This window comes from Dryobates pubescens, chromosome 39, assembly GCF_014839835.1.
Source record: "Dryobates pubescens isolate bDryPub1 chromosome 39, bDryPub1.pri, whole genome shotgun sequence".
Taxonomy (NCBI): domain Eukaryota; kingdom Metazoa; phylum Chordata; class Aves; order Piciformes; family Picidae; genus Dryobates; species Dryobates pubescens.
Genome location: NC_071650.1, coordinates 1,130,521 through 1,153,615, shown reverse-complemented (window position 1 = coordinate 1,153,615; position 23,095 = coordinate 1,130,521). Strand labels below are relative to the sequence as shown.

The following is a 23,095-nucleotide window of genomic DNA, read 5'->3' as shown; positions in this document are numbered from 1 at the left end:
ATGTTTCAGCTTAAAAGAATTACAAAGAACATTACCCAAATCTGTGGAACCATGGAATGGGTTTGGTTGGAAAGGGCAGACTGGAGATGAGGAAGAAATTCTTGGCAGTGAGGGTGGGGAGACACTGGCACAGGTTGCCCAGGGAGGCTGTGGCTGCCTCCTCCCTGGGGGTGTTCCAGGCCAGGCTGGATGAGGCCTTGAGCAAGCTGGGCTGGTGGGAGGTGTCCCTGCCCATGGCAGGGGGTTGGCACTGGATGGTCTTTGAGGTCCCTTCCAACCCAACCCATTCAGTGCTCCTATAACCATCCAGCCCAACCAGACTGGTGATGAGCACAGCTCCAAGGATTAAACTCCAGAGTCCTGCTGACTTGTGGTTGTATTGTGTGGAAATGGCATCTTCTGTCTCTGTGTCTGATGGATGGAGGATGATAGAATCATTCTGGTTGGAAAAGAGCTCTGAGGTCCTGAAGTCCAGCCCTCAACCCAACACCACCATGGCCACTCACCCATGGAGAAGCCTTGGCAGAGCTTTTCACCTGTAGTGCCAGCTAAAGGAGGTGAGCCTGGCTGCCACTTCCCAGCACTGGCTGTGGGACAGGAGAGCAGCAGGTGACTGCAGGTTGAGGAAGCCCTTTGATGGGCCTCAGCTGCTGGCCAGCAGCTCTCCCTGGCAGGCAATGTCTGCAGGGCTGTAGGCCTCCTGTTCCAGAGGAAGGTTGCCCTTGGGAGTAAAATCTGTAACCTTAGATTTAGGAAGCTTGTTTACACATCATCCTTTGAGGCAGAGGTGGTGCTTGAGGGGGTTTTACTGGCCACAGAGCCAGCTGCATGGAACCACTCTAAATACATCTAGCAGAAGGGTTCTGACCTTGGCTGCTTCTATCTTTAGAACAGTTCCTGAGCTTCAAGGCAGGAACTTGCCTTGCAAAGCCCAAATCTCAGGCACTGCAGTTCTGGTGCTGCTCCACCTCTTTGAGACACCTGGGATCTTTGCAGGTCTGCTGTTGCCCTTATGGGTGCAGGCCAGGGCCATCAAGATGATCAGAGGGGTTGGAGCACCTCTCTATGGGGACAGGCTGAGAGAGCTGGGGCAGTTCAGCCTGGGGAGGAGAAGGCTCCAGGGAGAGCTCAGAGCTGCAGTTCAGGATCTGCAGGGGAGCTGCAGGCAGGCTGGGCAGGGACTGTTCAGAAGGGCTTGGAGTGCTAGGCCCAGGGGCAAGGGTTTGAAAGTGGAGCAGGGCAGCTTGAGGTTGGCCCTCAGGAGGAAGTTGTGCCCAAGGAGAGTGGGGAGACACTGGCACAGGCTGCCCAGGGCTGGGCTTGAGGCCCCATGCCTGGAGCCCTTGAAGCTCATCCTGGCTGTGTCCCTGTGCAGCCTGCTTTAGCTGGAGGTGTCCCTGCTGAGTGCAGGGGGGTGCACAGGATGCTCTTTTAGGCTCCAACCCAATTCTGTCTGTGAATCTGTGGCCTCCAGCACCCATTGTGGGCAGGCTCCTGGGGCACAGCCCTGAGGGCTGGCAGGAATGCTGCTGGTTCTGCCCATGCCTGCTGCCCTGGACAGTGGAGCCTGGTTGCTTAGGAACAGGTTGGTGAGATGGCAGTGGTGCTTCCAGCACATAAGTAGGGCTGATTTGGAGTTGCTGCTGTAGCTGAGCTGCTCTGGGGTTCATTAGATGCAGTGTGTTCAGGGAGAGCTTTCTCTGAATGAGTTTATTTAGCAGCTTTCTGGCTGCCTTACAAGTGTGGCACAGCAGGCAGCAGCTGTGCCCTGGGAGCAGGGCAGAGCTTCACCCCGAGTGTGACACTTGGGGCAGAGCCCAGGGAGCAGGTGCTGTGCTTGCCTGCTGCCTCTGAACAGCACTGCACCATGGGGCAGCCTTTTTGTTTGCCTTGGACTGGAAACTCCTGAGGGAGCCAAGGCAGAAAGGGAAGGGTTGCTGCTTCCCTGGAATCATTTCTTATGGCTGACTGCACTCAAACTGAACCCAAACTTCTCACACCACAGACCTGCAGCAGGGAGGCTGTCTCAGTACTGGGCTCTACCCAGTGCTATTCACAGCTTGATAGAATGGGTTGGGTTGGAAGGGACCTCAAAGACCACCCAGTCCCAACCCCCTGCCAGGGGCAGGGACACCTCCCACCAGCCCAGCTTGCCCAAGGCCTCATCCAGCCTGGCCTGCAACACCTCCAGGGAAGGGGCAGCCACAGCCTCCCTGGGCAGCCTGTGCCAGAGTCTCCCCACCCTCACTCTAAAGACTTTCTTCCTCATCTCCAGTCTCAATCTGCCCTCCTCAAGCTTCAATCCATTCCCTCTCATCCTGGCACTCCAAGTCATTGTTAAAAGTCCTTCCTCAGCTGTCCTGTAGCCCCCTTCAGGTACTGGGAGGCATCTCTGAGGTCTGCCTGGAGCCTTCTCTTCTGCAGGCTGAACAGCCCCCACTCTCCCAGCCTGCCCCCTCCTTGGAGGTGTTCAAGGCCAGGCTGGATGAGGGCTTGAGCAGCCTGGGCTGGTGGGAGGTGTCCTTGGCCATGGCAGGAGGGTTGGAACCGGATGGGCTTCAAGGTGCCTTCCAACCCAACCCATTCTGTGGCTCTGTGAATTAGCAGCTGAGGCCCTGCAAGGCACAGAGCCAGAGATCACAGGCTGGTGAGGCACCAGCAGCTGCAGGGCTCCCTGCCCACCTGCACTGGGGCATCCTTGGAAGCCAGCAGTGCAGGAGCTCTGCTGGTTGAAGGATGTCTCCTTTTCCACTCTGTGTGTGCCTGAAGCCAGTTCCACAGAGGGAGGCTCAGCCCATGGCGTGAGCTGCTTTGGGAGCAGCGCAGATAACAGAGCTGGAACCCCACTGCAAGTGGCCTGAAGCCAAGGCAGGCTTTGCCTGTGTGCTTTGGGCAGTGGGGCTGAGTGCTGGGACCAGATGGAGGCTTTAAATTTTCATCAGTGGGTTTAGAAAGACAAAAGAACATCCTTCTGGCAGCCCCCAGGTCTTCTGCTAACAAGCTGCAGAGGCAGAACTTCAATGAGCAGGGAGTGGAAGTGCAGCTGGCAGGACAGACACTGCTGCTGCAGATGATCCCTGGTGTGCTGGTGGCATCAAGGCATGAGTGATGACCTGCTGCAGCTGCTGCTGCCCTGGGCTTGGGCTTTCCCTCTTTGGTACACACTTAGTAGCATAAATGAGTGAGAATCATAGAGTCATACAACTGTTTGGCTTGGAAGAGACCTCCAAGACCATCCAGTCCAACCCTCAGACTGAGAGCATCATGGCCTCCCAGCCATGTCCCAAAGTGCCATGCCCACAGGTGTCTTCAACACCTCCAGGGATGGGCATTCAACCACCTCCCTGGGCAGCCTCTGCCAGGCTTTGAGAGCCCTTTCAACCAAGAAGCTTCTTCTAATGTCCAACTGAAACCTCCCCTGGGGCACCTTGAGGCCATTTCCTCTCCTCCAGTCACTTGTTCCCAGGGAGAAGAGTCCAACCCCTCACCTGGCTCCAGCCTCCTCTCAGGCAGCTGCAGAGAGCAAGGAGGTTTCCCCTCAGCCTCCTCTTCTCCAGATCAAACACCCCCAGCTCCCTCAGCTGCTCCTCCCCAGCCCTCTTCTCCAGACCCTTCCTTGCCCTTCTCTGGATTCTCTCCAGCCCCTCAATGTCCTTCTTGTAGAGAGGGCCCCTAAGCTGAACCCAGGACTCCAGGCATGGCCTCCCCAGAGCTGAGCCCATGGGGAAAGCTGGCACCAGGGCTGAGAAGCTGTTGGTGCACAATGGACCTGTCCTCCTCATCTGCTACTCTGATAGTGTGGATGGATGTTAAAAGAAGGTCACTGAGCCTCCTCTTTGTTCTGTTGGAGATGACACATTGCAGGAGGAGGAAGAGTTCTATTTAAAGGTGCAGAACTGGAGGTGAAACTGAAAAGAAAGCTGAAAGTAGAGCTAGGAGGAGAGAGGCAGAGAGAAATTGGCTTAACACAGGTCTCCTTAGGCTGGCTCTCTGAGCACTGGTGGCCAGGAAGGTGTCTCTTTGTGCCCTGAGAGGGGAAGAACAGCTTGCTGCCACCACACTGAGGTGCCCTGTGCATGTGGTCTGTCACCTGCACCCTGCTTTGTGTCTCCTGGGTTCAGAGCAGCCCAAGCTGCTTCCTGCTGCTGGAAGTGGCAGATGGTGGCTGTGCAACCTCTGTCTGCCCTGCAAAGTGCTGGTGACTCAGGTGCTTGGCAAACACGCTGGCACAGCGGGCTTGGAGATGAGACTGCAGTGAGAGGCGGTCCCTGGGCACCAGAGCCCCACTCAAGGTCTCCTTCTGCAGGCTCTACCAGCAAGAAGCTGTGGTGTGGCTTGCTGCTCATCCTGGTCACTCCACTGCCAAGCCTCTCTGTGCTGCAGCTGCTGTGCTCAGCATGGGCATGCACAAAGCAACCTCCTAGGTGGCATTGGAGCAGAAGAGAACCACAGCCCTGACTGCTGTCCAGAGATGTGGGGCAGCAGAGAAGGAAGGGAAGTCTGGCTGGTGCCCAGTCACCACTGGTGTCCCCCAGGGCTCAGTGCTGGGGCCTGTCCCCTTTAATATCTTCATCAATGATCTGGATGAGGGCATTGGGGCACCCTCAGGAAGCCTGCAGGTGACCCCAAGCTGGGGTCCCTCCAGCAGCCTTGCCCAGTTTGCTGCAGTGCTCAGCAGGCTGTGGGGAAGGAGGGACACCGAAGGACGTTGCCCCAGGGATGAGCTGGTGACTAATGAGTTTCATTGATCTTGTGCTTGCAGGAGAGAGCACTTCCCCCTCTGCAGTTCCTGTGAGTTTCTCTGCTGGAGGCTGGGAGGAAGCCACCCTGAGATCTCCTCCAGTAGCAGGGCAGCCTGAGCCCACTGAGCCCAGCAGTGCTGCTCCCTCCTGCCTCTCTCAGCCTGACAGTGCAGAAGGCACCAGCATCAGGGCAGCTCTGGATGACTTCTACCAAAGGTACTGCAGAAGAAGGCCAGACAGGAGGGGTCCCACCTACGAGGCTGCAGCACAGTGCCTGTCAGAGAGGCTTTCAGAGCTGGCACACCAGGATGGGACCAAGTATGCCTCACGCTGCCTGCAGATGGCCCAGCTGGTGCTGAACAGAGATGGCTGCAAGGTCTTGCCAAACCACCCCACTGCTGCTTGCTTTGCAGTGCCAGCTGAAGGAGCAGGCACGCTGGGAGCTGGCCAGAGAACACCTGGGCTCTCAGATGATGTCCTGCAACTCCTTTTGAAGCACAGAGCCAGAGGACACAGCCCTGGTGTGCCACAGCAGAAGTGAGCAGGCCCACGGCCTGTCCCTGCCACTGGAGCTCTGCTTTCACTCTGCAGAGAGGGCAGTTCCCTGGGCAGACTCTGTTCCTCTTGGCACCACCTTGAACACCACACAAGCCCTGCAGGGGCTCCTCTGGAGCAGGCCTTGTCTGCAGCAGGAGCAGGTGCCCATCCAGCTGCCTGGAATGTGTTGCTGGGGATGGGGGATGGGTGGTGAATCACCAGCCATGGTGATTTGTAGCCTCCTCTCAGGAAGCTGTGGAGGGCAAGGAGGTCTCCCCTCAGCCTCCTCTGCTCCACACTCCCCACCCCCAGCTCCCTCAGCTGCTCCTCCCCAGCCCTCTTCTCCAGACCCTTCCTTGCCCTTCTCTGGACCCTCTCCAGCCCCTCAGTGTCCTTCTTGCAGTGAGGCTCCCAAAACTGAACCCAGCATTCCAGATGTGGCCTCCCCAGTGCTGAGTGGAGGAAGTGAAGTGAGTCCAGTGAAATGTGCAGGGGAAGTACAAGGTGAGGGCTAGCCCCAGCCCCAGGGGGTGTGACAAGCAAGGCCCAACCTGATGTGGCCTTGCCAAGCAGCAGAGGTGACAGTGATGTCCCTGTGTGTGGGGTTGGGTGCTGGCTTGGTGCACCTCTGTGTGGCTCATTTGGTTGCTGTTAGTTTTGTTAAGGCACTTCAGTTGCTCTCCCACCCCAGCAGTCTCTCTCCCTTCTGCCTTTCCTCTTCCCTTGGGGGAGGCAGAGGGCTCTGTCCCTTGCCTGATGGCCAGCCCAGCCTTGAGCTTTGACATTGACCTTGCTGCAGCCTCTCCAGCCACCTGAGTTCCCTCAGGGCTCCTCTTTGGCCCGGCTCTGGCCCCTCTCTGCCCACCCTGAACCTTGCAGAGAGGCTGGATCCCAGCTCTTGTCATCCTGGCCAAATCCTCCTGCTCCAAAGCCATTCCCCACTCCCCTATGCCAGGATGGTTGCTGCTGATGACCTCACTGCTGCCTCCTCTAGCAGAATCAATCTTCCCTCTCCCACGCAGCTGCTGGTGGGAGCACTGATTCATGCCAGAGAGCTGCCCAGCCTGGAGCTGGAAGGGCAGCCAGGGAGGGAGCTGAGCTGGTGCTGGAGCACATCCTCAGCAGGTGTGGCAGTTTTGGGCTGTGCCTTTAAAAAGTTTTTGTAGATCTTGAACAGAAAGTAGTAAAGATGGAGCTAAATCACTGCTGGGTGTGAAAGGCAAAACAAAGATGATCCTAAACAGTCCTATTGGAGAGATGTGGACCAGAAGATCTTGTTCCCAAAACCCCTTCCCTTCCCCTTCCCTTCCCCTTCCCTTCCCCTTCCCTTCCCCTTCCCTTCCCCTTCCCCTTCCCCTTCCCTTCCCCTTCCCTTCCCCTTCCCCTTCCCCTTCCCCTTCCCCTTCCCCTTCCCCTTCCCCTTCCCCTTCCCCTTCCCCTTCCCCTTTCCCTTCCCCTTCCCCTTCCCCTTCCCCTTCCCCTTCCCCTTCCCCTTCCCCTTCCCCTTCCCCTTCCCCTTCCCCTTCCCCTTCCCCTTCCCCTTCCCCTTCCCCTTCCCCTTCCCCTTCCCTTCCCCTTCCCTTCCCCTTTCCTTCCCCTTCCCTTCCCCTTCCCCTGGAGCACAGGAGGCTCCGCTTCAACATGAGGAGAAACTTCTCTGGTGTGAGGCTGCTGGAGGCCTGGAGCAGGCTGCCCAGGGAGGTTGTGGAGTCTCCTTCTCTGGAGCCTTTCCATCCCCACCTGGCTGTGTTCCTGTGTGCCCTGCCCTGGGTGCCCCTGCTCTGGCAGGGGGGCTGGGCTGGGTGATCTCTGGAGGTCCCTTCCAGCCCCTACCATTGTGTGATGCTCTGCTTATTGAGTGTGGGAGTGGGACATCTGTTTTCCCACAACACAGAAGTTCATGTTAAAAATACCCTGTGCTGTAGGCTTTCCCTGGGGACTATTTCCCCCCCACACAGCTCTTAGCCAACAACATTTGCCAGCATTTGTCCCTTTGGAGTAAAACCTGGCACATGGCACACACAGCAGGAGATAATGGGATGGGATGAAGACAGGAGCTGCAGCTAACCCCAGGCAGAAACCTCATGGCTGAAAGCTCAGCCCTTCATGTCACCTACCTCTGCTGCAGCCTTTGGATTGAAGCTGCTGTGAGGGCAGAGGGGAGGTCTTGTAACCCAACAACATCTGGCCTGGATCATCCTCACTTCAGGTCCAGCTGTGCTGCAAGCTAGGTTCTGGTAGTGGGAAATGTCAAACAACCTCAGCAGTGCATCCAAAGGGTAGTGGCCAGCAGCTGGATGTCCAGCTGGACACAGGTGACAAGTGGAGTCCCTCAGGGTCTGTGCTGGGAGCAGTGCTGTTCAGTCTCTCCATCAGTGGCACAGGCAGGGAGACTGAGGCACCCTCAGCAAGTGTGCAGATGGCAGCAGGCTGAGGGGGGTGGTTGGTAAGGCTGAAGGATGGGATGGGAGCCAGCCAGAGGCACCTGGACAGGCTGCAGAGCTGGGCTCAGGAGAGCCTCAGCAGGTTCAAGAAAGCAAAGTGCAAGGTCCCACACCTAGGTCAGGGCAACCCTCAGTACCAGTCCAGGCTGGGGGGGATGAGATTGAGAGCAGCCCTGAGAGAAGGACTTGGGGGTGCTGGGGGGGAGAAGCTGGACAGGAGCCAGCAATGGGCACTGGCAGCACAGGAGGCCAAGGGCAGCCTGGGCTGCATCCAAAGCAGTGTGGCCAGAGCTGGAGAGAGGGGATCCTGCCCCTCTGCTCTGCTCTGGGGAGACCTCCCCTGCAGGGCTGTGCCCAGCTCTGGGGACCCCAACACAAGAGAGACCTGGAGCTGATGGAGAGGGTGCAGAGGAGGCCACAAAGATGCTCAGAGGGCTGGAGAGCCTCTGCCATGGAGGCAAACTGAGGGAGCTGGGGGTGTTCAGCCGGGAGAGGAGAAGGCTCCAGGGAGACCTCAGAGCTGCCTTGCAATAGCTGAAGGGATCCTGCAGGGAGGCTGCAGAGGGACTTTTGCTGAGGGTGTCTGGAGACAGGCCAAGGGGGAATGGTTTGAAGCTGAGGCAGAGCAGGGTCAGACTGGAGCTGAGGGAGAAGTTCTTCAGGATGCTGAGACTCTGGCACAGGCTGCCCAGGGAGGCTGTGGCTGCCTCCTCCCTGGAGGTGCTCAGGGCCAGGCTGGATGAGGCCTTGAGCAGCCTGGGCTAGTTGAGAGGTGTCCCTGCCCATGGCAGTGAGGTTGGAGCAGATGATCTCTGAGGTCCCTTCCAACCTGAGCCCCTCTAGGATTCTGTGGAACACCTCCCTCAGCACTGTGTTCCAGCCTGCACTGCTGTGCAGGGGCAGGCACAGTGGATTTTGTTTTTCCAGCACATCCATGGCTCAGCCATGAAAAGGCTCTTTGGAAGCCTGCCTGCTGCAGACATCTGTACCTTTTCATCTTGCAGAATTGAAATCTGCTTCTGAAATTTCCATGACACTTATCACCCACAGCACAACATTGTTCTTGCCCAGCAGAAGCCTTGCTGGGAGTCAAAAGTGCCATAAATATTTAAAGAACTTAATTAGAGAGTGAGGCAGACAAGTGCCCCAGCCTGGAAACAGTCAGTGGAGCACAGCCAGCTGACAAATGCAGGCAGCAGCCCTCAGAGGGGCTGCTTCATGGCCTCAATGAAATGATTTGCAGTGTAAAAGTCATTTTTGCCTGGTGACAGGCAGCACACACAATACCAGGGCTGAAGTCAGCACTTTGCTTGCTGGAAGAGGTTTCCATCTGGTTTTCCAGGCTGCTGCACAGGCCCCGAGCTCCCTGCCCAGCCACCCTCCAGCCTGGGTCATTGCAGCTTGCAGAGGAGTGCTGAGGGGCTTGGGCAGGGCTGTTTGGCAGGAGTCTGGGGGAGGAAGGGATTAGATGTGTGGGCCTACTGTTGGGGAAGATGCCCCACAGCTCCTAGGCTGCTCTTGAGGCTGCAGCTGCCTGCAATGATGCTTGCAATGCTGCCCTGCCTCCCTCTGGTCCTGCAATGCTGCCTGCTTCCCTCTGGTCCTGCAATGCTGCCCTGCTTCCCTCTGGTCCTGCAGTGCTGCCCTGCCTCCCTCTGGTCCTGCAATGCTGCCCTGCCTGCCTCTGGTCCTGCAATGCTGCCCTGCCTGCCTCTGGTCCTGCAATGCTGCCTGCTTCCCTCTGGTCCTGCAATGCTGCCCTGCCTGCCTCTGGTCCTGCAATGCTGCCTGCTTCCCTCTGGTCCTGCAATGCTGCCCTGCCTGCCTCTGGTCCTGCAATGCTGCCTGCTTCCCTCTGGTCCTGCAATGCTGCCCTGCCTGCCTCTGGTCCTGCAATGCTGCCTGCTTCCCTCTGGTCCTGCAATGCTGCCCTGCCTGCCTCTGGTCCTGCAATGCTGCCCTGCTTCCCTCTGGTCCTGCAATGCTGCCCTGCCTGCCTCTGGTCCTGCAATGCTGCCCTGCTTCCCTCTGGTCCTGCAATGCTGCCCTGCCTGCCTCTGGTCCTGCAATGCTGCCCTGCTTCCCTCTGGTCCTGCAATGCTGCCCTGCCTGCCTCTGGTCCTGCAATGCTGCCCTGCTTCCCTCTGGTCCTGCAATGCTGCCCTGCTTCCCTCTGGTCCTGCAATGCTGCCTGCCTGCCTCTGGTCCTGCAATGCTGCCCTGCTTCCCTCTGGTCCTGCAATGCTGCCCTGCTTCCCTCTGGTCCTGCAATGCTGCCCTGCTTCCCTCTGGTCCTGCAATGCTGCCCTGCTTCCCTCTGGTCCTGCAATGCTGCCTGCCTGCCTCTGGTCCTGCAATGCTGCCCTGCCTGCCTCTGGTCCTGCAATGCTGCCTGCTTCCCTCTGGTCCTGCAATGCTGCAGTTGGGGTTGTTCAGCTTGGAGAAGAGAAGGCTCCAGGGAGACCTTAGAGCAGTACCTGAAGGGACTCCAGGGTAGCTGGGGAGGGACTTTAGACAAGGGCTGAGAGTGCCAGGATGAGGGACAATGGCTTTGAGCTGGGAGAGGGGAGTCTGAGACTGGAGATGAGGAAGAAAGTCTTTAGAGTGAGGGTGGGGAGACACTGGCACAGGTTGCCCAGGGAGGCTGTGGCTGCCCCTTCCCTGGAGGTGTTGCAGGCCAGGCTGGATGAGGCCTTGAGCAAGCTGGGCTGGTGGGAGGTGTCCCTGCCCCTGGCAGGGGGTTGGGACTGGGTGGTCTTTGAGGTCCCTTCCAACCCAACCCATTCTATCAAGCTGTGAATAGCACTGGGTGGAGCCCAGTACTGAGACAGCCTCCCTGCTGCAGGTCTGTGGTGTGAGAAGTTTGGGTTCAGTTTGAGTGCAGTCAGCCATAAGAAATGATTCCAGGGAAGCAGCAACCCTTCCCTTTCTGCCTTGGCTCCCTCAGGAGTTTCCAGTCCAAGGCAAACAAAAAGGCTGCCCCATGGTGCAGTGCTGTTCAGAGGCAGCAGGCAAGCACAGCACCTGCTCCCTGGGCTCTGCCCCTGCCCGTGGGAGGTTGGAACTGGATGATCTTGAAGGTCCCTTCCAACCTGAGCCATTCTAGGCTTCTGTGATTCTGCATGAAGGAGCTGAATTTGCTGATGAAACAGGCCCCTGGCCTTCCATCCCATGAGAGCTAAGTGGTACCCAGGAATGAACCTGCTCCCACCAGCAGAGTCTGAGGAGAGCACAGCAACCCTTGCGTCCCCCCAGCCACCTCCTCTCTGTGTCGGAGCAGCCCAGGCACAGAACCTTGTGACCCTTTGAAGCTGTCAGCTGCTGGTGTGAGCCAAATGTGTGTTCTGTTTTTCCCAAGCACTTGGAAGTGGGAGAATCCAGCAGGATAAATAGTGCTGATGGGCGGAGTGACAGCCTGTCACAACACTGCCAGGCGGCTGCGGCGCTGCGCTCCGACACAGCTCACAAGGGAGCCTGGGGGCTGCCACTCACAACTCAGAGAGGGAGATTCACCACTGCCTGCTCTCATCCTGGCTTCCTGCACTCCGAGCTCTCTCCTCTCCTTGTGCCAGCTGATACCTGGCTGAAGAAGTACACCTGAGGTGTTTGGGAAATCAAGGCCAGGCTGGATGTGGCTGTGAGCACCCTGCTGGAGTGTGTGAGGTGTCCCTGGCCATGGCAGGGGGTTGGGACTGGCTGCTCCTTGAGGTCCCTTCCCACCCTGACAGTTCTGTGATTCTATGAAATCCAGAGTGGCTTAATTACCCTCAGGCCAAGTGCCTGGATCCTCTGCTTTTCCAGCACCTGCAGAAACTGTGGAATCCTGGGTTTAAGTCCTCCCCTTGGGGGCTGAAAATGGAATTGGATACCACAGAATCACAGACAGGGGGTGGAAGGGACCTCTGGAGATCATCCTGTCCAACCCCTCCCTGCCAGAGCAGGGCACCCAGAGGCAGTCACACAGGGTTGGGGTCTGAAGTGCTTCCAGAGATGGAGACTCCACAGCCTCTCTGGGCAGCCTGTCCCAGTGCTCTGCCACCCTCACAGGGAAGAATTTGTTCCTCCTGCTCCTGTGGCACCTCCTGGGTTCCAGTCTGTGTCCATTGCCACTTGCCCTGTCCCTGGGCACCACTGAGAACAGTCTGGCTCCAGCCTCCTGCCACTCACCCTTCAGCTCTTGCTGAGCATTGCTGAGCTCCCCCTCAGGCTGCTCCTCTCCAGGCTCAGCAGCCCCAGGGCTCTCAGCCTCTCCTCACAAGGTGATGTTCAGTGCCCTCAGCAGCTCAGTGGCTCTCTGCTGGACTCCCTCCAGGAGTTCCCTGTCCTTGTGGAACTGGGGAGTCCAGAACTGGACACAATGCTCCAGATGAGGCCTCAGCAGGGCAGAGCAGAGGGGGAGCAGAACCTCCCTCGACCTGCTGGCCACACTCCTTGCAGCCCAGGCTGCCATTGGCCTTCTTGCCCACAAGGCCACATTGCTGGCTCATGCTCAGCCTCTTGTCCACCAGCACTCCCAGGTCCTTTTCCTCAGAGGTGCTCTCTGGCAGATCAGCCTTCAACCTGTACTGATCTCTGGGGTTGTTCTTCTCCAGGTGCAGGACTCTGCTCTTGCCCTTGTTGAATTCCATCAGGTTTCTCCCAACCCAACTCTGCAGGTCTGCAGGTCGGCTCCTGAGTTGTCCTGGAGTGTGGTGTCCTTGTGTCCCGTTTGCTGTGTTTCAAGGCAGCCTGGCATTGTTCTGGGCAGCCAGAAGGGTAATGAGGGATGAGTGCCGCTTTGATGGATCGATCCATTGTCCTGCGCCGGCAGCTGAAGGGCCACCTGCCGTGCGCCGAGAGCGGACAAAAAGAGCAGCTGACAAAGACGGCACAGCTTGGAGATGGCCTTCTAAGGGTTAATGAAAGGGAAAGCGAAGCAAGCCCCAGCCTCACACCGTCTCTGCCTGGCTCTGAAGGGAGCCGGGGGTGGGGGAGAGCATCCAGCCTTGGCTCCGTGGAGAGCTCATCTTAGCTCATCGCTTGTGCTTTCCGCTCCATCAAAGCCTAATTGGGACAGCGGGAGCTGGTTAAGTAAATGAGGCAGATCCTGGTCTCTGCGGGTTCGCTCTGGCTCCCCGGAGCACCGTCGCCCTTCCTCAGAGGTTTGGCCGCGGGGGTGAATGCTGACAGCAGCGATTGCCCCAGGCCAGCCCCGGGACCGCTGCGTGCCCTGCGGTCACCGGGTGACTCGAGTGCGGGGAGCGCCTCCCGGGCTTCCTCTGCTCCTGGGGTGGGGAGGAGGGGGAGCAGCGATTGGAGTGGAAGAAGGGACAGAAATCTTGCTGGACATAAAGGCTGCCCCAGCACCTTGCAAGGGCTTTGAACGGGGCTGGATAGCATCACCTTTGAGCTGTGGCCGCGCAGCGGTGAGCCGCCGTGGAAGCTGTTCCAGAGGGCTGGATTACTGCACCTCCACCCTGCGGGGAGAGGCTGAGCAGCCTCTGGCGGTGGGAAAAGCCCTAAGGATGAGCTGCAGCAGGAGGCAGGGGAACCCTGCTCTGCTCCTTTCCCGGGGGACAGCGAGGTGGGGGGATCCGAAGGGCTGTTAGGGGGAGTACCAGGCAGGGGGCAGAGGGAAGAGACGCAGGAGAATCACGGAATTGTTAGGGGTGGAAGAGAGCTTTCGGATCATGGAGGCCAGGCGGTAACCCAGCGCTTCCAGGTCCTCGCCCCTCGGCATCCCATCGGCTTTTCAGGCAGGGAGAACGAGCTCGGCTTCCCCGGTGCAGGAAACTTCCCCCCCGGCTGGCGAGCCGCGGCGGGCCCGGGGATGGAGAGGAGAGGGATGGAGAGGAGCGGGGCGAAGGCAGCGGGCGGAGGGCATCCCGCAGCGGCAGGCGGCGGCGGCCCCGGCGGGGCTCGGACGAGGGCGGGGGGCAGCAGCGGCGGCGGGCACCGCCCCCGGGGGCTCGGAGTGACGCAGGCTCCCGGCGGGGCCCCCCGCCCGGCTCCTCCGCCCCCGCTCCCCGCTTTAAATAGCGCCGAGCCGCCGAGCCGCGCCGAGCCGAGCCGAGCATGGGGCCGCTGGCGCTGCTCGGCCTCCTGGGGGCCGCCGCCCTGGCAGGTGAGCGGAGCGCGGACCCCAGACCCCGGCCCGAGGGCGAGGCGAGAGCGGAGCCGCACGGCTGGGCGCGGGGCTGGGCTCGGGGCTTGCCGCCGAGAACCGGGAGCGCCCCCGCGGCCCGAGGGTGGCACCTCCGGGGCTGGGCTCGGGGCTTGCCGCCGAGAACCGGGAGAGCCCCCGCGGCCCGAGGGTGGCACCTCCGGGGCTGGGCTAGGGGCTTGCCGCCGAGAACCGGGAGCGCCCCCGCGGCCCGAGGGTGGCACCTCCGGGGCTGGGCTGCACTAAGGGTTTGCCGCCGAGAACCGGGAGCGCCCCCGCGGCCCGAGGGTGGCACCTCCGGGGCTGGGCTCGGGGCTTGCCGCCGAGAACCGGGAGAGCCCCCGCGGCCCGAGGGTGGCACCTCCGGGGCTGGGCTGCGCTAGGGGTTTGCCGCCGAGAACCGGAGGAGTCCCCATGGGCGGTGTCGGGGGAGATGAGGAAGGGGCCAGCGGCCGGCCGGTGCCGTCACGCTGCCGGCCGCTCTTAGGTGATTTTCCTCCCTCGGCGGCTCCCTTGCACAAAGACTTCCCGGCGCGGTTTCATCCCGGCAGCGCTGCTAGGTTTTTGCCAGCTGCTGGTAGCGGGAGGATGCTTGTGAAGGGGCAGATCCGCAGCTTTGAATGGCAGGAAGAATTCTTTCTGCATGCTGAACGCACAGCGTGGGGTGAAGAGGAAGGGCGATGTGTGTGTGTGAGGAGGGGGTCACTTGGCTTTCTAGCTTTTCATGCCTGTGGGAATCGTTCCTTGGAAGAACTGGTGGCAGGCTGGGTCGAGTAGTTGGGCTCTGGGTGTTGTTGGAGGTCTCTACATGGAAATGCTTCTGAGGCTTGCACAGAAACTCTGTGATGAAGCCAGCCTTTGTTTTGATCAGAGGGGAGGGTGGGAGATGGAAGGAGAGACCCCAGCATAGGGAAGTCCATCAGGTTCATCCCACGGACCCTGTTTCCCTTCCATTTGTGCTATCGAACCGGGCAGCTACCTCCTGATGTCCTTGTTGGCTGTCTTGCTCTTGGAACAGGTTGCCAGGGAGGTGGTGGAAGCCTCCTGCCTGGAGGTTTTTCAGGCCAGGCTGGCTGTGGCTGTGAGCAACCTGCTGCAGTGTGAGGTGTCCCTGCCCGTGGCAGGGGGGTTGGGACTGGCTGCTCCTCGAGGCCCCTTCCAACCCTGACAGTCCTGCGGTTCTCCATCAGTCCGAATCAGCAAGCTCAGGGGCTGGCTTGGGGCTGGGAATGGCTGCAACAGGAACTTGCAGAACTTTCTAGTGCTGCTGCTTGCAGAGCAAGACTGGGAAGTTTCTGTGGTCCTTCCTGGGAGAGGCTTCTGCTGAGGCTGGGCTGAGCGCTGCGCTGACTCGGCGGCATCAGCCGGGCAGAGCCGGGCAGGGGCCTCAGCAGGAGCCCAGCCCAAGGCCTGGCTTTGCCCTGCAGGTGCCACCAAAAGGCACGTCACTCTGCCCTGCATGTCTCATCCTTTGCTGCTTGTCTGGGGGGGGGGGTTGTTGCTGTTGTGAATTTTTTTCCATCAGCTTCTCAGCACTTCTGCCAGGGTCAGAGGGTTGGATCCTCACCTGCCTGGGCAGCCCTGGCTCGGGAGGGCTTGGCTCGCTGGGAGCGTGAGGGAGCTGTGCCACACGGGCAGCGGAAGGGCTGCCAGCTCACTCTGTGCTCTGGCTTGCTTTCTGCTCTCACAGCCTGCAGTTGGGCTCTCTGCTGTGTCCCTGGTGGGTGGGTGCCCTGCCAGCTGACTCTGGTGGTGCTGCTGGGCCGATGGCTTCATCCCCCCCTGAGCACAGGTGGAGAGGAGGGCAGAGGTGCTGGCCAGCCATCTCCATCCAGCTGGTGGGTGGCCCTGAGGGAGCTATTGCCAGCTGGCGTGGCTGGCACTGCCAGCACTGCTGTGAAGTGGGACATGCTGGCTCCCCATGGGCTTCCTGTCTCGGCTTTGGCAGAGCAGCTGCCTCTGTACACCACTTGAGGCTGTGGCCTGGGCTGGATGCTCATTTGCTTCTCCCAGGCAGGTTTGTGTGGCACCTGTCAGACCCCATTTGCTTTTTCTGCCATGGCTATGATAGCCTAATGCTCCCCAGGTTCACCAGCAGCCAGGTGCCTCTGGAAATCTCCTGGGAAAGATGGCAGGGAGTGCAGCCTGGCATCAGGAAGGGCAGGGCAAAGGCAGGGCCTGGCTTCAGGAATGGCAGGGCAAAGGCAGGGCCTGGCTTCAGGAATGGCAGGGCAAAGGCAGGGCCTGGCATCAGGAATGGCAGGGCAAAGGCAGGGAGTGCAGCCTGGCATCAGGAATGGCAGGGCAAAGGCAGGGAGTGCAGCCTGGCATCAGGAAGGGCAGGGCAAAGGCAGGGAGTGCAGCCTGGCTTTAGGTTCCTACCCAGTGACAGAGTGCTGGAGAGGGAGCTCAGGGGCTGGCATCTCTGACAGCAGAAGCATTCAGGAGTGTGTTGTGTGCTGGATGCCCTCCAGTGGCTGTAGCTCATGGAGGGGCTGCTGTGGCAGCACCACCCAAAGGACATCAGATGTGTGTCCTTGTGCCTGTCCTGGTGTCTCCTGGGCCCAGAGCAGCCTCCTGGAGAGGCCACGAAGTGGCTCCTCAGAGTGGTGACTGAGCAGCCTCCTCTTGACCTCTACCCTTTGGGTATTGCTCAGCATTGAGCAGATCCCCTCTGGGGCTGCTGTTCTCCTGGCTGAGCAGCCCCAGGGCTCTCAGCCTCTTCTCCTCAGAGAGATGGAGAGGGGTTAGGTGTGTTGAAGAGCACACTCCAGAGCTGCCCCAAGCTGTGTGCCTGAGTGCTGTGGCTTCTGAGGCCCTGGCTCCACGAGCCTTGCTGCCAGGTGCCTGTGTGGCTGGCAGACCTTTGCTTGCACAGCTCTGCAGGTGGCTGGGCAGGTGCAGGGCAGCCAAGCTCCTTAACCAAGCCCAAACCCCAGCCAGCCCATCAGGCTGATCTGACTGAGGGCTCCTGGCAGTGGTGCTTGCTGCTGGGACTAACAAGCCTGGAAACATTGGTTGTTTTGTTTTTTTCTTCTAGGTGTCAGCACAGTGCCAGTGGCCAAAGAGCACCTGGAGGAAATGGTGAGCAGCTTTGGGTCACACCTTCAGCAGACATCTCTCACATCTGAGCCATGCTTGGCCTCCAAACTCTCAGGGCAAAGCTTTTTTTCCCTAAGGGTAAACTCTCCAGAGACTGAAGACACCAGGGAGACTCTGGCACAGGCTGCCCAGGGAGGCTGTGGCTGCCCCCTCCCTGGAGGTGTTGAAGGCCAGGCTGGATGAGGCCTTGAGCAAGCTGGGCTGGTGGGAGGTGTCCCTGCCCATGGCAGGGGGCTGGAACTGGGCAGCTGCTGCAGGGTGATGCCCATCTGCTGGACATGTTCTGTGTTGGACAGGCTGTTGGAGATTTCCTGTGGCAGACAAGGAGCCTCTTCCCTTGCCAACAAACAGGGAGCCCAGAAAAGCTGGGGCCAGTCCTGCTCTTGGTGCTGTGGGAGTGTGGAGCAAAGCAGCTGTTGCCTGAGTGCACAGGGAACTGTGCCAGGGCTTACTCCAAGCTCACAGATGTTACTCACTCAGTCAGGGGTAGAATTTCATTCTCATAGAATCTTGGAGTGGCTCAGGTTGGAAAGGACCTCAGAGATCATCTGCTCCTACCTCACTGCCATGGGCAGGGACACCTCTCAACCAGCCCAGGTTGCTCAAGGCCTCATCCAGCCTGGCCCTGAGCACCTCCAGGGAGGAGGCAGCCACAGCCTCCCTGGGCAGCCTGTTCCAGAATCTCACCAGCCTCACATTGAAGATCTTCTCCCCCAGCTCCAGCCTGACCCTGCTCTGCCTCAGCTTCAAACCATTCCCCCTTGGCCTCTCTCCAGACACCCTCAGCAAAAGTCCCTCTGCAGCCTCCCTGCAGGATCCCTTCAGCTATTGCAAGGCAGCTCTGAGGTGCCCCTGGAGCCTTCTCCTCTCCAGGCTGAGCAGCCCCAGCTCCCCCAGCCTGTTCTGATAGCTCACAGGGACCTGTGTCTCCTGCTGTCTCCTTAGGTGACGGAGTGCATCGTGGAGGTGCTGTCCAACGCGCTCTCGAAGCCCAACGCGCCGCCCATTAACCCTGACTGCAGGGAGATCCTGAGGAAGGGTAAGTGCAGCCTGGGCTGGGCTTCTGGAAGCCCTCTGCTGCATGGATGGGAGTCTCTCTTTTGCTGGAGCTGCTCAGCTGCAGGAGCAGCTGGGTTGGGTTGGGTTGTTTTTTCAGCCCACATGTCTCCGTATTTCTGTGGCAGCGTTCATAGAATCACAGAACTGTGAGGGCTGGAAGGGACCTCAAGGCTCATCCAGCTCCAACCCCCTGCCATGGGCAGGGACACCTCACACTACAGCAGGTTGCTCACAGCCTGACCTGAAAAACCTCCAGGCAGGAGGCTTCCAACCTGTGCCAGTGTCTCACCACCCTCATGGGCAAGAACTTCATCCTGACATCCAATCTGAATCTGCCCACTTTTAGTTCTGCTCCATTCCCCCCAGTCCTATCACTCCCTGTCTTGTTCTGTCAGACTCTCCAGGTAGCTTCCATGGCCACCATGCTGGCCAACAGCCCCTGGCACTGACCAAGGCAGCCCCTTTGCTCTTGGGGCAAGACAGACACAACAGAAGGGAATCTGAGAGTGGCTGTCCATGAGTCCATGTGCAAGTGGAGGCCAAGTACAAGTGCAGTCCCCCAGGGATCAGTACTGGGACCATTCTTGTTCAACATCTTTGTTAGTGACATGGACAGTGGCATTGAGTGCACCCTCAGCACCAAGCTGTGTGCTGCTGCTGACAGGCTGGAGGGAAGGGATCCATCCTGAGGGACCTGGGCAGGCTGCAGAGCTGGGCCCAAGCCAACCTCATCAAGTTCAACAAGGCCAAGGGCAAGGTCCTACACCTGGGTCAGGGCAATCCCCAGCACAAAGCCAGGCTGGGTGAGGAGGGGCAGGAGAGCAGCCTGCAGGAGAAGGCCTTGGGGGTGTCAGTTGGTGACAAAGTCCCCAGGAGCCAGCAGTGGTCACTGGCAGCCCAGCAGGCAGCTGTGTGCTGAGCTGCAGCCAGGGCAGGGAGAGAAGCAGCAGCACAGGGAGGGAATTCTGCCCTCTGCTCTGCTCAGACCACACCTGAGGAACCTGGGCTAATGTGAGGTGTCCCTGGCCATGGCAGGGAGGTTGGAACTGGACAATCTTTAAGGTCCCTTCCAACCCATTCTGTGAATCTTCACAGAACAAGCTGCTGCCATGGTGGTCAGGGTGGCTTTCCTGGAGCACCCTGGGCTTGGTGGCAGGAACATGATTGGACTGAGCAGACCTCTGGCCAAGGAGCTGATGTTCTGTGCTTGCTCTCTTCAAGCAACTGAGAAGCCAAAGCCTCAGCAGCTGGGAGCAATCCTTGTCTCTTTGGGTGCATAAGCACACGTGGTGGACAAGGCCTGGCGTGCCCAGAGCTCACCTCCACAGCTCCAGACCCTGCTGGTTCTTGTTTCTCATGTGATCACAGACAAGGGGGGGAAAGGCCCAAGAGGTAAGAAATGCTTCTGGCAGTTTCAGTGGGGCTTAACAATGCTGAGCTGAAGGAAAATCTGCTCATGCTTTATCCAGGCAAAGAGAGAAAAGCTGAGGAATGACTTGGGTCTGAAAGCAGGACTGATGAATGAGCCCTGCCCAAAGCTGCTCCGCAGCTACCCCTTGAAACTGAACCGAGAGCCCAGTGGGGAGGCCTCACCCTGCTGCTTTTCTTGTTGCAGGTGGTGGAAACAACAGAGAGAGAGGTGAAAACAACCAGCTTGAGGTGAGGCACTCCACAGACACAGCAGAGACCGACAAACATCTTCCTGGCAGCCTGGAGGAGGAACACAGGCAGGCAGAAGGGGAGGCAAAGGAGTCCGTGAACGGAAGCGAGGAGGAGAAACTTGCTGAGGAGCAAGGCACAAGCAAGGAAGAGGAGGATGGACACCAGGCTGAAGAAGAGAGGCTTCATAGAGAAGAAAAGAAACACTACCAAGAGATTAGAGAGGAGGAGGAGAAGAGCTTCCAGAGTGAGGAAGAAAGCAAAGGCAGCAAACGCCTTGCCAAGCAGGTGGAGCTCGCTGTGCTCAGCAGGAAGTCCTCCTCTGGAGGCCTGAGCGCAGAGCAGCTCCCTGCTGGCAGCAAGCAGCACCCCACCGGCCGCTGGCACTCGGAGGAGGGGAGGCAGAGCCCTTACAAGAGAGTTCCTGAAGGGGAAGAGGCAGAGGAAGAAAGGAGTGAAAAATCGCAGCAGGAGTCGCAGGAAGGGGATGTCTCCCGGCAGCAGGAGCGTGCAGAGTCTGAGGAGAGGGCAGACACGCAGGAGGAGAAGCCACCCTACGGTCTCAGGAGCTATGGGAAGCACAGAGGTGGTGACTCTGAAGAGAAGAGAGGCCGTGGTGGTGAGAAGGAGGAATCCAGCCGAGAGGAGGCCCGCCCCTGGGACAAAAGGAACCACCACCAGAAGCATGGGGAAACCTCCCAGCAGCAGCAGAAGAGCGGTTACCATGGGAGGCATGGGGCTGAGGAGGAAGAGAGGAGGACTGTGGGCCAGGGAAGGGAGGAGTACAGAGAGAGGTGGCAGCAGAGTGAGGAGAGCAGCGAGGAAGAAGAAGAAAAGAGTCATCAGCACAGGGAGAGCGACGAGCAATGGCAGGAGGAGAGGAAGCACCGCGACGGAGCGCGGCAGGCCAGCAGGCGCCGCTCCCAGGGCAGGACGCGGCTTGAAGGGGCGAGCGAGGAAGGGCTGGACGCGGGCCTCGGTGGTGGCAGCAAGGAGCAGCAGCAGGGAGGCAGATCCAGCCGCTGGGGCGCCCAAGGGGAAGGGCCACAGGCAGCCTACGCTGGGGAGCGCAGGGGGCAGCCCAGGACGCACCACGGCCCCGGGGACGGCGCGGAGCAGCTGCGCGACCTGCGGAACGGCCAGCAGGAGGAGGAGGAAGAGGAAGAGGTAGCAAAGCAGCATCAGAGCAGCGATCAGGTGGAAGATGAAGAGGAGGACGTGGAGGAGGGAAGATATGCGGAGAGGGAAAGCTCCAGGAGCCGCTTCCCTGCAGAGAAGGAGAAGAGGAGGGCGGCAGCCTACAGCCAGCTCTACCCTCTGCTGTGGTGGCCAAGCCGGCACCTGGAGAAGAGGGACGGCGCCGGGGACAAGGAGGAAGGCAGCCCCAGCCTGGCCGAGAAGAGTCTGCTCCCGGAGTACAGCGACTACGAGTGGTGGGAGAAGCAGCAGCTGCTGGGCAAGCTGCAGCAGGGGCGCCCGCAGCAGGGCAGCCCTGGCACGGCCGGCAGGGCGCAGGGCGAGAGGCAGCAGCACAAGGTGCAGCAGCTGGCACAGCTGCTGAGCTACAGGAAGAAAGCCGCCGAGTTCCCGCAGCTCTACTCCTCCAGAGAGGACACCGAGCGACGTCAGGCCGGCAGGAGCGACAGGAGCCTGAGCCAGAGTCCCCTGACAGAGGAGGAGGTAGGTGTGCAGGGGGCGCTCTGTGGGGAGCTCCCCAAGCCCTTCCCGAGGTGCAGTGTCGCTAGCAGCTGGCTCTCCTCAGCCCAGCTCCCCCCAGCTGCTTCAGTTCAGGGCAACCGACCCGGAGCAGGGCTGCCAAAACAGCCAGGCTGCATCCCCAGCAGCTCCTGCCTGCTTCAGGACAGCGAGCTGGCTCAGCTCAGCCTTCCCAGTCTGCCTCAGGAGATGGCACTGGAACAGTCTGCCCAGGGAAGCTGTGGCTGCCTGCTCCCTGGAGGTGTTGCAGGCCAGGTTGGATGAGGCCCATGGCAGGGGGCTGGAACTGGATGACCCTGAAGGTCCCTCCCAGCCTAACCCAGTCCATGAATCTGTCTCCCTCAGACAGGCGTTGGAGCTCTCAGCCTCAGACACAGGTTTTGTGTCTCATTCTCACAGGGCAGGACCTGTCCAGCACTGCTTGATCAAAACCCCCCACCCCTTTTATGTCCCCACAGGAAAAGCAGCTGGAGAACCTGGCTGCCATGGAACTGGAGCTGCAGAAAATAGCCCAGAAGTTTAAAGACAGCAGGAGAGGCTGAGCTGCTTTGGTGTTTGAGCTCAGTGCAGCTGTACTCAGTACCTGTCTCTTGTGGTAAGTTCCCTGCCACTGGGTTGTTGTTTGCCCTCCAAGCAGAAGCTGTTTCCTGCCCACTGTAGCACAGCAAAGCACCGCAGCTGGAGGTGCCTTGCACTTGCTGCCATGCTGTGGAGCCCTGGGGAGCATGGCTGTAGTGCTGCCAGCCTGCCAGGCCAGGCAGGGGGGGGAGTGTTTAACATGCTTTGTGGAATAAAAACCACCACTTGTGTTTTGTGTTCTCCAGAAACAGAGCTGTCTGAGTTTGAAATAAACCCCACACTGATCTTGGCCCAATCTCTCCTGCCTTCTTGGGCTGCTGGGGGCACCTCTGAGGCAGCTGCCAGGAGGAGAGGCTGGGGGGGGGGGGTGTGGGAAATGGTGATGTGGGCTTCACCAGGGGTTCATGAAGTTACCAGGAGTCCCCTCTGTGCCTTTCATGGGTGAGAGCTTGAGAGGAAAGGAAAATGCCCCTGAATTTGCTCTGCCACCTCAGGAAGCTCCCTGTGAAGCACTCAGCAGGGGAGCAGAGAGGCTGCACCAGCCAAGGGGTGCTGGGGGATGTGGAAAGCCTGTGGTGGAGTGGTTTTACCACACAGGGATTGAATCATGCTTTGCTAATGTGATCTTTCTGCCTACTGCAGGTCACTCAGAGGAGGTTAGAGCCTGTGAGCTGCACTGCAGCAGGGCTGGGCCCCAGCCAGGTCACTGAGAGGTGAACTTAACACAGTGGAGCAGCAGAAGATTCATAGAATGGTTTGTGTTGGGCAGGAGCTTAAAGATCACCCAGTTCCAAGCCCCTGCCACAGGCAGGGACACCTTCCACTAGCCCAGGTTGCTCAAGGCCTCATCCTTGAGTTTCTTCTAACCTCCAACCTAAGCCTCCCCTGGGGCAGCCTGAGGCCATTTCCTCTCATCCTGTCACTTCTTCCTAGGGAGCAGAGCCCAACCCCCACCTGGCTCCAGCCTCCCCTCAGGGAGCTGCAGAGAGCAAGGAGGTCTCCCCTCAGCCTCCTCTTCTCTACACTAAACACCCCCAGCTCCCTCAGCTGCTCCTCCCCAGCCCTCTTCTCCAGACCCTTCCCCAGCTTCCTTGCCCTTCTCTGGCCCCTCTCCA

General features: G+C 59.5%; 1 protein-coding gene across 1 annotated transcript; it reads left to right on the top strand.

The window, feature by feature from the left end:
* Positions 1 to 13,730: 13,730 nt before the first annotated feature.
* Positions 13,731 to 22,184, top strand: CHGB (chromogranin B). The gene is made up of 5 exons (XM_054177284.1): positions 13,731 to 13,826; positions 16,906 to 16,949; positions 17,913 to 18,006; positions 19,642 to 21,365; positions 21,860 to 22,184. Exons 1-5 carry the CDS (start codon positions 13,778 to 13,780, stop codon positions 21,941 to 21,943), a joined length of 1,995 nt encoding a protein of 664 aa, XP_054033259.1. The 5' UTR covers positions 13,731 to 13,777; the 3' UTR covers positions 21,944 to 22,184.
* The last annotated feature ends 911 nt before the right edge of the window (positions 22,185 to 23,095 follow it).

Coding starts and splice junctions, on each gene's coding strand:
- CHGB (XM_054177284.1), top strand. CDS start 13,778: ATGGGGCCGCTGGCGCTGCTCGGCCTCCTGGGGGCCGCCGCCCTGGCA. Junction 18,007..19,641: donor CAGGGAGATCCTGAGGAAGG/GTAAGTGCAGCC, acceptor TTCTTGTTGCAG/GTGGTGGAAACAACAGAGAG. Junction 21,366..21,859: donor GTCCCCTGACAGAGGAGGAG/GTAGGTGTGCAG, acceptor ATGTCCCCACAG/GAAAAGCAGCTGGAGAACCT.